Raw genomic sequence first — 18,044 nt, 5'->3', positions numbered from 1 at the left:
CCTCAGAACTCACTAACTCGGTACATCTGCAAATGCTGGCCATGTTCCCAGCCTTTATTTTCAGCCCACTTCTCCTGTAAGCTCTTATGCATTTTCTCTTTGGTTGCTATCAGACATTGTCCTTAACTCCCTAAGGCACAAGGATGGAGGAGGCGAAGCGCAGATCCGGATGGGGTGGTCAGCGTTCATGCACCTGTACATGAAGGAAAGCTTTGTGACAACTGGGTAACAGAGCCAATGTTCCCTCAGTTTGCCCTCCATGAATCTGTGTTTCACAAATGTCTCAAAGCTAATTCTTCTGCAAACCCTTTGCAAGGCTCGAGGTAACACTGGGATCCACAGAGCAGCCCTATGGGTATAATATATGTTTGACTGGTGGCATCCAAAACCGTTTGGCACAGGAGCCCAGAGAAAAGAGCTGAATATATTGGGGGATGAAATGAGGAGAAGTCAAGGCATGGCTGAAATTTTTTGCTGTAGGGAACTCTTGGAGGATGTGACAAAGAGTTAGAGCATATGTATGTCAGCATGGTAGAAAGCTAATCTGCTTCTCAGTCCCTAGAACATCTTGTTTCTTTCAGGTGCAACCTGTCAGAGTTGCCATGAGGGAAACCTGCTAACCCCTACAACACTGGGGTTTACGACAGACAGCTGAGCAATGGTTAAGTTACGTGTGAGCACATGGGTCTCTGTAAGCAAATTGGCCATGTCTGTAATGCAGTAATTTGTAGCTGTCAAATAGTTAATGTCGACTCAGCCTGTGGACTCATAAATCTTAGTTTAACATGCGATTCTTCTCCGACGCGTGTCTATATAAAAATAACACCTTCCTACAGAAATGATCTTCTATCTATGTGTAATCACATGCAAATCTGATTAATTTGCTGACTAAATTAAGGGGAACAGTTTTGAAAAATGTGTGTCTAAAGTTAGGTACATACTATTTATGTACCTAAATATGCAGTAAAATTTTAAGTGGTACTTAAGTCTTGTCACTTTGAATTGCCCTTGGAGTAGCTTTTAAAATCAGGTTACCTTTCTAGAGCCCTGGAGTGCAGAATTAGATAAGTGGGTTTGAAAATATTGTCTTCATTTTTATTCCTTATTATCTCTGTTGAAGCTGGAAGTACACAGCTGCTCCAGGAGCAGGCGAGCAGATTTCTTTTTCATTCCTCTTGCAACTGTACAAGCCAAAAAAATGACAACTTAACTTCAAGATCCCAGCATGAGTTTGTAGACCTGGTAGTTGGAAAAACAAACTAAACATGTTTTTTACTTGCAAACTGACTGCATTTGATCTGGAAATCATTGAGATGCAATAAACATGAACTCCATGATTCTGTTTTTATGGAGTCAGTTTTCCGAGTTAGAACCACACGTAACAAAACAATCATTACAGTTGAATGGCAAGGCTTATGAAAAGGACTGGATTGAAAACAGTGATGACAGAAGCCTTCTGTTTATCCCTGGAACAGCAGTGACAGTGGTAGTGTAAGCTACATCACACTGTTCCCCAAATGGTTGACACCCAAGGGACTGACTTGTGTAATGGCATCAAGTGCATTATTTTGCTGGATTTCTATCTGTGGTGGGTGCTCCTGAGCTAGTGGTGCTGTAAAGTGGTTGCAGAGCCACTGACAGGTACTGGTGACTTAGGGCACTTCACCTTACTGACATTTTAATAGCTGTGCTATTGCGAAATACTTTTTGGAAGCAAAGGGGTGAGGAGATAGCTCAGCTGCTATTGCTTGCTTGGTCTCCACAGACAAGCTCACTGCTGTTCTCTTGATTGTTGCTGGTTGTGCAGAGCTTGGACTTTTTTCCCTCCCTATCTTTTTATGCTGACATCTGTCTGTTGGACATCAAAGGGCAATCTTTCAAAGCCAGAAAGTTGTATGACTTAGGGAACACTTAAGTGATGATCTGCAGAAATGCGGGTGAGCTCGCTCTTGGAAGAGGCATTCTGCTGTCATGATGCATTAAAACAGCTCTTTGTATTTGGGCAATAACAAAGATTCATTTGAAAGTACTAGCTATCATCAGGGCTTGACCTCTTCAGAAAGTATTCTTTAGTCAGGGTTTTAAAGTGGATTTGGAGAGATAATTGTTCTTGTCCCCGGGTAGAACCTGGGCAATTTATGTGCTCAGCTGACTTGCCACTTTGGCTTCAATGGATATTTATTCCATGAAGTGCGTGGTTGTGCTGTTTGGCAGAGGGGATGATGGTAATGGGCAGATCAGATACGTGCAGACAGAGATACTGCTCAGGGTGATACATCCTTAATTGTCAGAAGTCTTATAGCAGGCAGTGTACTCAGTACTGTCGCACTTCAGTGCAGGGGATGATGACATTGTTTATTTATCTTTGTTTTTTTCTCTGTGTGTGAGTTCACAAAAAATTTGCCAAAAGCTTCATTTGATGGCCATGAAAAGATTTTTTTGTATCATTTAAGCCAGTATAGCACTCAGAAAATTGAATTTTGTACATCTCCTGCCTGGTAACTTTCTTTCTCTAATATTTCAATATGCATTTTTTGTTCCCAAGATGTCATTATTGCTTTATCCTCCAGCTTTCATTAGTAGCCAGTGTCATGTATGTCAGCTTTCTGGAGTTGCTATAAATGGATATCACAACATTTGATAGGGCTTCCTAGGAAAAGTGAGAGGGGAGTAGATGTATTTCCAGAGGCTGAATTCCCATCAGATCACAAGATGCAAGTAGGCATTATCAAGAAAATATTTTTCTGGACCTCTCAGTCCCAAGTAATATCTGACAACTCTGATATTGGGCCAAATCCTGCAGTGGGATTCACTGAGTAAGAGATAAACCAGAGATCTGTGGAATCATGAAGATTTTCATGCTATGTTGCTCAGGAGAAAAAGCTCTGGATGGAATGTCATAGCTACTTTTCCAGTGCAGTTTTATAAATATCAGGTTTATAAAAGGCTAATATAAATGCCCTGTATCAAATGCATGGCCATGACACCTGCACTCTGCCATCAGTCAGCTCCCATGAAATATGGGAAACGACATTATGCGTCTGGTTGTGTCCCACCATAGCTGGCTCTAGTCACTTGAAGCTCTTTGGGGTAAAACTGCTCTCTGTGATGTGTTTGTGCATCCCTACCAGTGCTGCTGACTGCAGCCAAGACAAAGCTGCAGGATGCAGACGTAAGAGATGGTGAGGGCATCAGCACAACCACTCATGACTGACACATGCATGTTGCACCAGCTGGTGGTGGCAGAGGGGTGGAAACAAATCTTCTTAACGTGCACCTGCTAATATAAATTAATTATTATAGTAATGAAGCCAAAGCATGATGAGCCTGTTCTCTCCAGTCCATCTTTCACTCTGCTTTTCTTTGTAAGCAGGCAGAAAAACATCACTGCATTTCTTTCTTTTCCTTTGTGCAGTTAGTTTGCTATTTCTGATTTGTCATTGCTCCTAATGTTTCACTGACTTCTGATTGTGACTTGTTTATTCAAAGCAGTATAAAGTGCCTAAGAGTTATTGAAGAACTAACATAATGAACAAGTCATTCCAGCAGCAGAGCTGGAGCTTGCAGGAAAAGGTCATGGAAACCCTGGCCTGAGTTGTAGGTTGGAAATGCATACATGGTCTGTACTTCTATCAGCAAAGCTGGAAGCTAAATATAGGAAGGTGTGTGGTTGCATGTTTGTGAGGGAGAGCAAGGATGCCTGGTGTGAGATGTTTATGCAGGATGAATTCCTGGCTGGGGAAAAATATAAAAATTGGTTATTAAAATTGCAGCCAAAGGAGTGAAAACTCACCTGAAGTAGCAAATGTGGGGGAAACTTTTTTCTCCTCATATCTTATTTACTGAAGGTATTAAATGTCCTTTGGTTGACTTTGCTTGGTTTAGATTGGGGTCTGCTCCACAATGTTATACTCGAGGGAGACTCAACAGCCACCTGCAGCAAGGCTGCAATAGGTCATCTTAGATCAAAATATAATTTCCTTATCTTTAAAAACCTATCTAATAAACTTGGTGGACTGTTACTGACATGTTGAATGTGACAATTTCCTCCTACCTAGAAATGCTGTTTTTTGCAGGGCATGCTGCTCAGTGAAACCACCAACCAGTAAAATCCGTTCAGAAGGGAAAATGTGTGTGGGAAAAGGATTTTATAATTCAATCTGTGAAATTAAAATATCACTGCCAATATATTGCACTTCTGTCACCTCCATTGAAAGAAAAAAATGCAACCTGGCAGTGGGCTGGAAAGGGGCCCCAGACTATTTCCCTGTGTTTCAGGGAGGAGTTAGATGGTCATCTGGCTCCAGCTGTCCGGGATCTATAGAACAGCAGCTTGTACCCTCTGGAGATCAGTCAGATCTTATTAACCTGTAGCCAGTTATTTGTGTAGCTCTGAGCTCCCCCTTAGTAAAAAGAAGGCAATTTGCTGAATTTAGGTGCTAATCTTTTTGCCTGTTCCATAAAGAAAGGTATGTTTGGGATGGAGAAAATATTCCTGGTAACTCTGGTATCCAAAATCCCAGTCCAATGGGTTTAATGGTGGGTTTGGGAGTACTGGGTTAACAGTTGGACTTGATGATTTTAAAGGCCTTTTCCAACTTCAGTGGTTCTATGATTCTGTGATAGATAAGATAAACTTGAATGCATACCACCTGTGTTTAAAACCTGCCCAGTGGCTTTTTGTAACTCTTCCTTCTGGTGAGTTACATCATTTCAGCAAATTTAAGGGCTGCTTGTCCAGAAAGAGATCCAGACGGCTCACGAGACTTTAATCCCAGTCATCTCTTTATAGGTATCCTTAGCTGGAACAAATTAAAGGAAAGTTGCATTTTCAGCCTATTGGTGATCCTTTTCAATTCATCATTACAATAACATCACAGGTTTTTTAGCACACAAATGTCAAGGCTCTTACAGCACTAAGTCTTAGGGCTATAAAAATTTATACTAGCATGCTAAATAGATTTGGGCATAAGGGGCCATACTGGCATCAGGGAGCAGCTGAAAATATGAGTAGGCTAACATTAGATTAAACAGAGGCAGGCAGTAATTTAATTGGCATTTATACATTGAGAGAAGGAAAAAGGAGTAAGTTAAAAAAAGAAATGCGGCTAGGAAGCTTTTGGAAATCAGGGAGGTAATTTGCTTTCCAAAATGATTCACAGCATCTCATGTTAGCTAATTAACAAAACAGCAGGTTTGTGAATTTAACTGCAGTGGGGTTAGGGCTCCGTGGGCTCAGTTCTCATCCAGGCATTCCCTGGGGTCTGTTCAGCCCCCTCAGTGCTTTTGCTCTGCTCTTTGGCATCTGGGGGAGCCTGGCCTCTTTCAGAGGGCAGAGTTACAAGTGGCTGCATTCTGAGATAGGAGCCAGATGAGGGTGAAAGGGGCAGGTGGAGAGGCAGGAGATTATCCATTGACTGGCATGACTCAGCCATCCATAAAATGATTTTCATTAATGTTTAATGTGTGTCAAAAATGTCAGCATCCGTAAGAGGCAGATAAATTATTTAGTCCTGCGAGTGTCTTGCCTTCCCCTCCCACTGATGTATGTAAAATGTTTGCCCTGGTTTTGTTTGGATGTGGGATGCTGGTGGGGGAGTTAAGGGATTGCTCTTACACCCAGAATGTTTCCTGGCCAGAGCCTCGGAGGAGCTGCTGCTGCTGCTGCTTCGCAGTTCAGCTTGGTCAGAGAGGTGTGGGCAATCTGAAGCCAGCTGTCAGTGGGTTGTGCACAGGCCCTGTTGATGGGCTGGCATTGGTTGTGGATTGGTTTGCAGAGGAGCAGACCCTGTAATAAAGACAGAAGAGTGGGGTGTGACAGGAGGTCCTGCTCCCCAGAAGGAGGCAGCTCTTGGAGTAGCCCAGCATGACAGTGCACCTGTGAGCCTTTCCCTGGCTCCTGATGGAGCTGCCTGATGTGCCCCCAAGCTCTGCCTGTTGTCAGCTGGAGTGCTTTCTGCTGCTCTTCTTGCAGCTTTGGTTTTGCTGGGATAGTCCGGAGATGCATTACCCAGAGACCTGCAACTGCCCTGTTTGGATGAACTGTGTCCTGCTCAGGGGTGGGAGCAGCCTCTGTGATCCCACCAGGGCTTTGGCTACTCTCCCTGTACCCCTCTGCAGGGACGGTTCCTACTTTTGCCTGCCCAGCGTCAAGAGCTTAGGGCTTGGATCTTGCTTTATCCCTAGCCAGGGAATTCATGCACAAGAAGGGAAAACTCCCCTTTGAATTGCAGATTTAGGTTTTCTTTTATTCCCTTTTTTTTTTCTTTTTTTTTTTTTTTTTTTTTTTTAATCAGCTTCCTAGGATGACACAATAGCTGCGAGCTGAAATCGTAAGCCCTGGCAGAAAGAAAGAGGGTCCAAAGGAGATGAGCAAAGGCAGAAATGTATCCGGTCAGAAGGGGTTTGAGGCGACGTGAGACAGGGGAAATGTAAGCCTAATTAATTGTGAGGTGCTGGTTTGTGAATGTTGAATGAACCACAGTCAAATATGACTGATTTCAAACCCACTGTGACATTCATATTTGACACAACCATCCTTCCTGGACAGGGATTTTTCTGAAGGCAGTGACAACTTTGTGAGTCTGTTTGGATAGGGGATGTTGAACTCTGTCAGAAAAATTAAAAAGAGAAAATGTGGAGTGTTTTTAAACATGGCGGGGGGAAATGCAATTGCCTTGTTTTTTTAGGATGTATTTTTCTTTTTTAGGGCAGTCAAGGCTTTGGGACAAGGATTTCAATTGGCCTCTAATTGAAGTTGCTTTCTTAGTGTCTGGCATGAAATCCCCCTGAGAGGCAGATGTTTGCAAAGCACACTTGGGGCACTGGCATATGGTTCCTTTGTATGGCTGGTGTTTCAGCAAAGTGCCTCCTCAATGTTGTACATAATTAGATATTTTATTTTATTTTTTTGTCCTGGAGAACTTACTGATGGCTGGGGACCTCCAGGATGTGAGTAGGAGGCTTTCTGGGATATGGGTGGAAAACCCTAAGCACGTCACTGCTGTGTCACAGGTGCTGGCAGATGCCCTTTTGCAGCTTTTTTGGAAAAGCCTGCTGACTAAACCAGTGCCAGTTAAAGAATATTATTCTAATTTACAGAATTTAATAGAGGATGGGACCTAGGGTACCCAGCCTCTACAGCTTCAAAGAGGGCCTGCATCCTTCATGCAGGAATCCATCAGCAGTTCTAAACTTTTTATGGGATTATAAAATTCTGAGGAATGTTTCCATAAGAAACCCAATTGTAATTGAGAGGGGAGTGAAATGAAAAGAAAATATTCATGCACACTTGGCCTAGGTAGGAACCATGGCCGTGTTTAAAATGTGACTTCAGATTACAAATGGCCCATAGCTGTTTCTTAACACCATAAAAAACTGTTGCATCTGGGTGGTCACTGATGTGCAGAGCAATCTGTAGATGGCAAGAAATTTAACCACTAAAATCTCAAGGTGCTAAATATACTTATTTCCCTCTAGGGCAGCACATCTATCCCTTGTACACTTAAGAAATAAAACACAGGATTTTGTGTCAGATGATCTAATTTTTCCAGTTCTCTTAACGTCTCCCATTCCTTCCCAGAAAGTTGTTTCTGTGATCACTGGAGTCTGTCTTTCCTACTGTCGATGCCTCATTTTTGCCTGTCTATAAAAGTGCACTGCAACAGTTCCTTGCCTCAGAGAACTCTGAGAGGTTTTTTCAGGCAAAATTAATTCATGTTTGAAAGGTGCTTTTGAGGTCTGTGAACCTGACTGTGCTTTACTAATGTGGGCAGTCATTATTTCCGTTCTGTAGAGAGGGAAACCAAGATCTGGCACAGTTAAAACGTCTTGTTCAAAATCATAAAGCAATTTAGGAGCAGAACCACAAATAAAGCCAAGTCTTTTGACTAGCAGTCAGATGTGCTGTCCACAGGGCTACCTGTAATGTCTAATTATTTTTCTAAGTGTAAGAACTGAAAGATCTCAGCCTGATTCCAAAGTCCTGATGCAAATGAAAAGGAAATGTGCAAAAGATTGACTCAAGGCCATTGCGTTCTCTTGGCATCTCTACTAGTGTATGTTTAAAATGAAATGAGTAAAATCCCCCATGGATGAAGTTGAAGCAGAACCTCCACTGCAGATTGTGCATAAATTCAGTGTCCTTGTGATGCTTTGAATGGTTTTATGCCACATGAAAAGGCAAAGCCTGGCTGATGGCTTAGGTGGGATGCACAGGGCAGGATGTTTTGGGCTTCAGATGCTGAACATGGCTTATTAGAGGCACACGTGCACGCAGGCTAATGAATTTGCATGCTTGCTGCAAGCCGCGCTATCTTCCTTGAGGCCTTGCCTACTCTTTGGCTTGGTTTCAAGCTGAGGCTACTGTTTAAATGTGTGGACATTCAAAGGCTGTGCTGGGAGGCTCAGTGCTGCCAAGTACCCCGTGGAAGGAATAACAATCTCAGCAATTAGCAAGGGCCCCCGAACCCCAGTCCTGCCTCTCTCGGTGTTGGGGGCAGGGGAAGGAAGGGGCTGTGCTGGCAGGGGCTGTCCCTGTGAAGGGATTTGAGCAGTGAGAAATCAGAGGGACCCTCCTGTTGGTGTAGAGGGGGGGAAAAACAGCCAGACCTCTGACATACACTGGCAAAACTTGGAAAGGGAAGTATCCTTTAGTACTGCCACCCCATAGATGGATATTTCAGCAAGCAGGAGTGGTGTATAATTAATAAAAAGAAGGACAGTAAGAAGAAACATGGATAAAATAATATTAGTTTTGGACTGAGCCTAACTATTACATATAAGCCCAACATTCATCTTTTAATTTTAGAATAAATGCAGCAATGTAATGCATGTGACTTTGGTCTCAGCTGGGATGGCATGTGGTGCAGTGGGGTTAATCTTTTGTGCAGACTATCTGTTTGGTGTCCAAGGTTCTTGCAGCTTTTGAAGCTATGGCAGGGATCTGTATGTCAGTGTGCACACTGGATCTGGTGGCTGGAGAAAGCAAACATAGGAGCATGGAGGGGCACAGCCACTGTCCTTACCCCCGGGCTGCAGTGCTAACCCAACCTGCCTTTCACCCTGTCCCTGCCACACTCCAGTCTGCAGTCCTAAATGCTTCCTGTGAGACCAGGTATTACCTTTGATTGGTTATTAAGGAGAAGTATATAGTTCTGGGTTAGTCTTCAGTAATAATTGGTAATAATATTTACAGCTTAATTTTGTGGTTTTTTTCTCTGGTGCTGTCTTTAGATTCAATTGAATTTAATCCTTCCTTCCTTCCTCTGTGAAATCAAAGCCTGCTCTTCTGCTGCCTGCAGTGGGGAAGGATGGCAGGAGAGCCTTGCAGGCTCCTGGGGAGTTCAGGGCACCAAAATGCTCTTTCTTTCCATCAGGGATCAGGCTGTTGTCCACAGAGGAGCGATTGGCAGATGCAGAGTGTCCAGCCTCATTTATCTCTGACAGATGGTGCTAAAATACTAGTCCAGAGCACATGTTGCTTCTATTCAACCAAATGCTTGTGCCATGCTGTGGCCTCTCTGCCTTTGAACCAATGAGCCTCAGCCAGCAAAATCCCAGAGGCAAAGGCCCCAGCAGCCTTTGACTAAGCCCCTCTGTGTGGCTTGTGAAAAAGCAGAGAAATCAAACTGGGAAGGCTCACAGCCGTGCAGGGACAGACAATAGCCTGCAGGAAGGGGAGGAAGGGGTTAAAGGGAGTTTAACACACACACAAAGTAAATATTTGAGGCATAAATGCAGAAAGAAAGAATAACGGAGAGAGAAGGGCAGGAGGAGGAAACCAGAAGTGTAAAGAGAAGAAAAAGGAGGATTATATTCTGCTGGAAAACAAAGGGATGTTTGTATGAGAAAAGCATTTGGGAAATGAGGGTTCAGCTCTGCACAAACTTTCTGTCTGACACTGGACAAGTCAATCTCTCTGTGTCTCAATTTGCAAAGGCTACAGTGGGAATACTAAAGTCTCCTTTGTTCTGCCTCTCTCTGCTCACATCAGACGTCCCTTCTGTTTGTGTGCTGTAGAAAGCCAAGATGCTACAGTACTGCAAAGACAAATAAATTCCACTGAGACTTGGAGGGGGGTGGGGAAATAAAAAGGTAGGAAGGCAATAGACTATGATAAACCTGGGAGATAAATGCCCCAAAAACTGTGATGTGGGGGTATAGAAATACAAGAGAGGCCTTTGCTGGGGGAAGAAGAAATATGGACCAGATTAATCCTACTGTTGCATCCTGGACTCCAGTGGAGTTCCTCGAGGGATGGGTTTAGCCCAAGAAGTTCAGTTTTGTTTGGTTAAAGAAACTTTATGCCAAAGTTTTTAAATAGTCAAATCTGTTCTGAGAACTATGAGAATGTGGGCTGCCTTTCCTGAAACATTGCATGGGACTTGGGATGAACAACTCTCACTGAAGGCATCAGGAGCCAAGTGATTAAGCCCCATGCAGTGCTCTGACAGGAGGCCTTCTTCTTGCCTACGCATACTTTTTTTAAGTATAGAAAGTATTTCCATATTTCCAGCAGCTGATCTTTATTTGAAGCCAAGAGCTGCATTTTTCAGATTAGAACTGAAGCTTTTCTAGGAAAAGCCACTCCGGAGCAGACCATTGATCCATCTAGCCCATGACGGTGTCTCCAGCAGAGACCCTGCACTCTGCTTTGAGAAAGAAATGCTAAAGCTCACAGGGTTCTCTCTGGGGACAATTTATTTTTCACTCCAAGAGTTAGATCTTGGCTTTCACTTCAAAGTCTGCAGACTTACATTCTTTCCAAAACTCTTGCTTATTTTATTAATCTTTACAGTTCTCTGGAGATGTTTGTTGTTTGCTGATCTCCAACCTGTTCAGGAAGCTCCTTGAGCTGCTGACCTCTCTGTCCTTCGGCAGGGAGCTCTCCAGGCCAGTTGGGGCATTTGTGCAAGGGAAAAACAAATTTTCTCAATTTCAAGATTTCTGCATTTACTGTGGAAGCATGCTTTAAGCTTCTCAGCTCATCCATCTGGCTGCTCATTACAGCATCTCATCTAAAACTGTGAGCTGCTTCTGCCACCCAGGGAATCCCTGCTAGGAGATGTTCTGTGCACGTGTGATGCTGCTCTGCCCTGAAATGTGAATCAGCCATGCTGAGGATCCACTCTGAATTCTTCAGTGCTTCCAAGAACATGTAATGCTGTCAGCTGCTCAGGCTGGCATGGTGTGCTTTCTTCTTGGGTCACTCTTGGGAGTAATAAAAGTTTGTGGCCAATCATAGTGTCCCTTAGCACACTAAGCCAGGATGTGATGAAGGTGTGAGGGGCTGCAGGGTGACCAGGTCACAGCACCATGCTCTCTGTGCCTCTCTTTTGGTAAAGAGGTGATTGCAGTGCTCGAATGTCTTGGCAGACCATGCAGGTAGAAAGCAAGAGGGGCTCTGTTGTGTAGTGCCACGTTTATGAGGATGGGGAACCAGCAAAACAATGCATGGACAATGGCAGGATGGCTCAGCCTGCCCTTCCTTCATCCCTCTGTCAGTCTGTGTCCATCTGCTGCAGAAGAGCTGTCTGAGAGGAGCAGCAGAGAGGTGGAGGGCAGGCTACAAAGCCTTTGTGTGCATGGGGCTCTGCAGCAAATTGAGATGGTGCTCTGCAGACATGGCCTTGGATCCAGCACGCAAACAAACAAAACAAATATATTAGAAACAGCTGGGGAAGAGGATGAAAATGAGCATCATTAGGGATATGCTTATAATAACTTATGAACTGGGGAATGCATCATTGCTATGCTGGCCCCTCCTGGAGACAGATTGGCTGTTGCTTTTGGAGTTTTTATTAGAGCCATTGGTTTTCCCATTTATGCATTCCTTGCCCCAGAACTTGCTGGAAACCTGACAGCATGCTCTGCGATGTAGCCTCCAATGCAGGAATTTTGTCAGGAACTGGAGCAGCCTCTGGAAGCACTGGCCGTGGCTGCATCTGTGGGTCACGAGGTGCACTTTAAGTACTGTGCATTGCTTTAGGCACTGATCTGCCTTTCGGAGCTTCCTTCTTCATCCCGAGGGAAGTTTGGCAGCTCTCGGGACTTTTTGTTTATTCTGGTTGTAGGACAGGCTCACAGTTTTTTAATTCATTCATCATTTACCTTGGAGTGTGTCTGATCTGTCCTGGGCGATACTGAGAAAGGGGAAGGTACCTGCTGCAGCACTGTCCCCACTCAAATCTTTCCTGGCCTCTCCTGTGCCCAGTCCGGTCATTAGGGCTGTTACCAGAGAGCCCCTTGCCTGCCCTGCTATAGCTCAGGAGATGACCATCTTTTAAAGTCATACCTTTTTCTCCTGGTCTCCATGTATTTCCCCTGTGAAATGCAGTCCTTCCTTGCAGGAGAGTGTCTGAAACTGACCTTCAGCCCTCAGTATGGTGGCTACTTGCTAAGTCCTTATGGTGTGCTTTACATACACCCACTGGCTTTTTTTACCAGTGCTCACAAAGATTTCAGTTGTACACTGTCTGCTGCACAGTTGGGTGCCCAAGAACTGACTTTGCCATTTTCCTGACAAATTTAACAAATACTGGGGAAAACTCAACTTGCACTGACACTGCAGATCTTGCAGCTGGATAAATTTGGTCCTGTACTCCACTTGAGTGTCTTCAAACCCTTGTGATGTCTCACACATTGGCTGTTCCCATTTGCTTCATGGTTGGATGAGATGCTTATATACAAAGCTTCTTAAATTCCAAATGATGCCTGTGGCTGAGCATTTCCTACCTTTGATGTGAGAACTAGCCACAGCCTGTGATCTGAGGGGTTATTCTTGTTAAGAGGATAAGTTAACAGCAAAGTCTCCTGTATTTAACACAGAGTGCACAAAGTCCTGTTTACTTGAACACAGAAAGAATTCAGCAATCAGGGCTTGTTTCCCTGGTCCCAAAACACTTTATTGACACAATGCACACTTTAGGCATCCTCTGGGACTCTGCTGCAGTGCCTGTTCAAAATGTAGTTGCGCTGGTCTTGGCCTTGCATTGAATTACCTCACTACTTTGAGTGCTAGTTTTCACTAGCTTAAGGCTTAGCTGGGGAGCTTACACATCTCCTGGGGCTGAGTGTCACAGAGGTGACACCTGAGAGCAAGTGGGGACACAGAGAGGTACCTGTAGCCTTTGGTCACCAGGGAGGGACATATTTACATGTACAAGACAGCCTTGTTGCACAATCTGACTGTGACTGGCAAAAATCAGTAACTTAACCATAATAATGCTTAACACTTGTAGATCAGCTGCAGGTGAAAATAGATGTTTTGGTCTTCTTCCTGTCTGTTCCAAATGTCTGCATGGATTGAACCACTTTGCCTTTGCAGGCTGGTACGTTGGCAGCAAAAGATGACAATGTAAAGGGGGAGCTTTTATCCCCAGTCCCACTTTCACACCCAACTGGTCAGGTACCATCTGCTGTGTTCAGCAAGGGGGGTGTGATGGCTGCAGCAATGTTACCCAGATTCTAGAAAACTGCTTAGTGAGAAGACTTTCTTACCCTGGCACCATCTCAGAAGAGTGGTGGTTACTGCCTGCCTGTGAAAGGCAGAAAGTGAGAATACAGGGTTTCAGATGTGTTATATTCTTTGGTGAGCTGGAACAAATCTAAGGCCATATGGAAGATCACTTGTCATGGTGGCTTTTATTTACTACCCAGTGATGGATGAGTTATTTTTCAGGGGAACTGCAGAGGTGTCCTTCAAACCCACCTTTTCTGGGAATGGCGGTGTCTGGCTTGCTTTGGGACGATCCCTTACTGCTGGCCTTTTGCAGAGCAGAGGGATGGAGCCTGAAACTGGGCAGTTCTGTTCCCAAGAGAGTAAAAGAATGTGATTTCTTGGGTGAATATTTAGGATACATGAAGTAATTTGGCACTTCAGGGAAAGCAAATGGCCTGTGCAGATATGCTTCATGTGTAATCATACAGCATGAATTCCCTGAGAATGTGCTGGGGCTTCAAACCACTTGTGAGGAGTGTGTCCTCCCTCTGAGTGTGATCCTACCTCGAACCATTGCATTCCAGCTGTGCTATGCACAGCAGAAAGGGGTAAAGGGGAAAAGCTCTTTTTAGGCCAGCCCCTGTGCAAATCTGTCTCAAAGGCTGATGCTAAATGGATGTGTATGTGCTATAATGTTCCCTGCAATTTTGCCTGGCTATGTTCAGAACAGTGAAGGAAGAAGGCTCCTGGCTTGCTCTACAAGATGGGGATCTCCCAGGTGATAGTACTGTGGAAAAGGCAGCAGGGATTAATCTGGTTACTTGGTGGGAAATTGTAGGTACACATTTGTGGTCATTGGGAGTGGGGCTGTGGTGAGCCTCATCCCCAGTGGGTACAGCTGTGAGAAGCAGGTGAGCAGCACTGAAGGTAATGAGCCATGGAGTGCCCAGGTGCACTGACCAACCACCAAAGGAAACAGAGGGCACACGGGTGCAATGCATGAACATGAGGGGTATAAAAGGTTGGGCTAAAGAACAAGAAGGGCCTATTCTTGAAGTCTTCTGAAATGGTCTGATGTTACTCTAAATGGGTTGACGCCTTCTGAAATTGTGTGATGATATTCTGTGTATTGTGGCTGTCTCAACCGTGATGTATGCTATGACTGAAAATTTGTTAACCTTTCAGAACTTCTGAATGATAGAGCAGTGAGCTGATTCTCTGTATTTAATTTTTTAAACAAATATATCTCTATTGATGTTAATGTTTATTCAGCAGTCATTTGGACCTCTTTCTTGGTGCTTTTATGTAATTTATAGCCTTTCTCCAGTCTGGTTTTGAGAAGCATGGCATGTCCATGAAACTGGGAGCAAGAACATGCTCTCTTTTAATGTGACTTTCCTGTTTTTCTGTTTTGCAGGTTCTTTTCGAAATGACGGTTTAAAAGCTGCTGATGTCCTTCCTATACTGAAGGAGAAAGTGGCCTTTGTGTCAGGTGAGCACATCTTTACTTGATCCCTCCAGCTCATCCTGACCACTGTCTACCACATCCTGGAACTTATGATGCTGCAGAATCTCAAGGGACTGGTTTCATGTTTGAACTTGGTAGTACCTAAATTAGCTCTTCTGCTAAGAAAAGGGCTGTATGTTCACCAGGACTATCCAGTAATACTCAGAGCATGAGAAACTGGTCCATGTTCATTTTCTTCATATCTTGAGGCAAGGGTAAATGAGCAGCACAGGTAGGATGTAAGACAGCTGCTTAGGTCCAGTCCAGACGTGGGTTGTCTCAGCATGAAGGACAATTCAGGGATCCTGCCTTTGGTTCAAGGTCAGTGAATAGCATTCAATTCCTGTATGTAGGAAGCACTCAGGCCTATAAATCACTGGTGTTCCATTTACAGTCCCAATCAGCTTGCAGTTAAAAGTACCATTGATGCTGCATTTACATAATAACTCAGATGCTCAAACTTCTCCTACCATTCTGTACAAAGATTTACAGCCTTCATTCAGAAGACAATCTCAAGGATCTGGGGGTGGATGAGGACTAGACAATATGGAAGAGGCTTTGAGAATAGCTTGGATGATATTGCTTCTGGTGTGAATTACAACTTGTCAGTGAGAGGGGGAAGAGAAAGTCTGAAGCAATCAGAATCTTGCATGAAATCACTCAAATTGGCAGCATAAACCCAGGGTATTTCCAGTAGCAGCATTTCTGATGATTACAAACCATTCAGGCTGCTTGCAATGAAAAAACCTCCATCAAGAACAGCCAGCTCCTCTTGTTTGCAGTCTTTGCTTATATGCTTCGTCTCCACAGTAATGCTGGCTGCAGAAGGGAGGAGGTTGCACCAAGGCTGTTTGGTGCCTGGACTCTTCCTCCCTGGCTCTCTCTGCAGGAGTTGAGCCCCCAGTCCCATAAGGATGGGGTTCATCACTGTGCTGAGCCATGGATGTGTCATCCAGGCAAGAAAAACTTTCCCCTCTACTCATACCTGCTGTGAGATGCCTTCCCATATTTTAACAGTTACTCTGCAGATCACAAGTCCAGCTGTGACTTGGGGAAACAATTTGAGGATCTATAAGTACTGACTAAACTTTTAGAAATTACATGAAAATACAAGAGTTTGAGGGAAGCTTCTGAAACACTAGAAGTCTTTTGTGAAAACCCAAGACTATTCCCACAGTACTAACATGCAGGAGCACTTTATCTTGCACTGCAAGAATGCTGGATGCTGCTGAATGTCCTGAAATGTTTTACATGGTTGGCTTTCACTGCTCCAAAGAGGGGAGCATAGTAATAAAACCACAGCATACCTGCACACTTGTTTGAGACACGAAAGCTGGACCGGGTGCTCTGGGGAAGTGAAGGGGAGGAATTTGTGCAGGGACTGTACTGCAATTTAGTTCTTGGCTCCTGCTGATGCTTTGCATGGAAATGATTGTGGGATCATTTGGTAATTCATGGAATATTTATTAATGACAACCTGTCTGAATTGTTTATGTAGCCCCTTCCACTGATGGTGCCTGTGTTCAGCTCTGAGCCAGAGGGTCTCACATCAAATCATCAGCTTGTTAGACACTGTCCTGTGCCAAGCCTGCCTTGTGGAGGGGGGTGTTAAATAAGCAGTGCCAGCACAATCCCCCAGGCTTTCACACCATGATCCGCTGCAGGCAGGGTACAGCTTGCTCCATATAGACTCACCAGCCTCCAGACTTAGATCTGCTCAAAATGTGCTGTTCCTGACACAGCTAGAGGTCCTAGGATTTACACCTCCTCTTCATGGTCTCCAAATGCAATGACTACGGGCAGCAGGTTCCTTTGCAGGCAGAGCACTTTGAGTTGCCGGTGTTCACTGCAGTAGCCCCAGCATCCCCTTCCAGCCCACAATGTAAGTACTGCCCAATGTTCCCCAGGACTCTTGTAATAAAGCAGATTAAGAAATTGATTTCAACATTTCAGCTGATGACTAGGTTCTTTTTAATTAAAAAATGGAATAATTTCTTAGAGTAGTCTTTAAGCACAGAAGAAAATTTTTGGCAAAAAAGAAAAATCAAATACCTGGATTTTTCCAAGATCAACAAAAAAAAAAAGTTCTGTAGTTAGCACAGAGTCTGGGAGCACATTGTGTTTTAACCACGCTTCCTTGAGGAACAGGAGAGTTTTATTGAATCTTCTTCAGAGTTTAATACTACAGTTAATTTTAACGATAACAGTACAGTAAAGTTGTCAAGGAGATTCTCCTTACAGCAGCAGAATTTATCAGCACACACAAAAACTCTCAGCTGAACATGTCAGTTACAGAGGTTATTGCTTTTCTCGTCATCTGTGGCTTACCAGCTTGTTTTTCTGTGATTCAATAGGAAAATTGCAGAGAACACACAAGGCCCTTCAGGCAGGGGCTACACTTTGCTTTGTGTTCCAGTGTGGTGGATGCTCCACACCCGGACCCTGCAAAGCAAAAGGGCAGAACAGGCAGACAAGACAGAGCAGCTGCTGCCTGCTCCAGAGCAGGCACAACAGGACCTGTCTGCACAGCCGTGTCATCTCAGAGGAGCACTCAGGCCCTCACAAGTGCACTTAATTTCAGAGTTGACATACAGATCTGTCTGGGCATGGATTCATCCAGCCTAACTGCTGTCTGAGGCTCTGTGCCTGGCACTTCCCCTCAGCTGAGCCAGCAGCAGGCACTGGGCTCTGCATCTGCCTCCCTGCACTGCAGGAAAGTTGAGGGGTGGTGGATAATAGCAGGACTTTTTCCTGGAACTGGTTCTTGGTTTCTTCCAGTGATCTCATCTATGAGCTAGACTGAACCTGAACAAAGTTCACATGTGTGTCTAAAGAATACCTGAAAATCCCATTCCATAGCTCCTATGCAGAGCAATGGACTGGGCAGTTGTGGGTGAGGCGCATCCCAGCCATGGCTGATTGCTTCTGTTGCTGACCTCCTGGAAGCAGATTAAGCAGGGGGAGGTTTTGGTCACCTGCTTGTTGTCTAAATTCTAATAAAATCTTGGCTTTGCCTGGGTGGTTCAGTGTGTTGCTTCCAGCAATGGAATGGCTTTGGGAGCCATTAGGGAATGAGTTGCAAGCCAGAAACTGATT

The 18,044-nt window shown here is 44.4% G+C and overlaps 1 protein-coding gene across 8 annotated transcripts in view; it reads left to right on the top strand.

The window, feature by feature from the left end:
- Positions 1-18,044, top strand: part of KALRN (kalirin RhoGEF kinase) — a 481,244-nt gene that overhangs the window by 142,267 nt on the left and 320,933 nt on the right. For all 8 annotated transcript variants that reach the window (XM_059852696.1, XM_059852697.1, XM_059852698.1 and 5 more), the window contains exon 2: positions 14,859-14,933. In XM_059852696.1, coding sequence (XP_059708679.1) covers positions 14,859-14,933 — 75 coding nt within the window. The remainder of the gene's footprint in view (positions 1-14,858; positions 14,934-18,044) is intronic.

Source organism: Haemorhous mexicanus, chromosome 8 (assembly GCF_027477595.1).
Source record: "Haemorhous mexicanus isolate bHaeMex1 chromosome 8, bHaeMex1.pri, whole genome shotgun sequence".
Lineage (NCBI taxonomy): Eukaryota > Metazoa > Chordata > Aves > Passeriformes > Fringillidae > Haemorhous > Haemorhous mexicanus.
The sequence above is the reverse complement of the archived record's forward strand: the minus strand, read 5'-3'. Positions and strand labels throughout refer to the sequence as shown.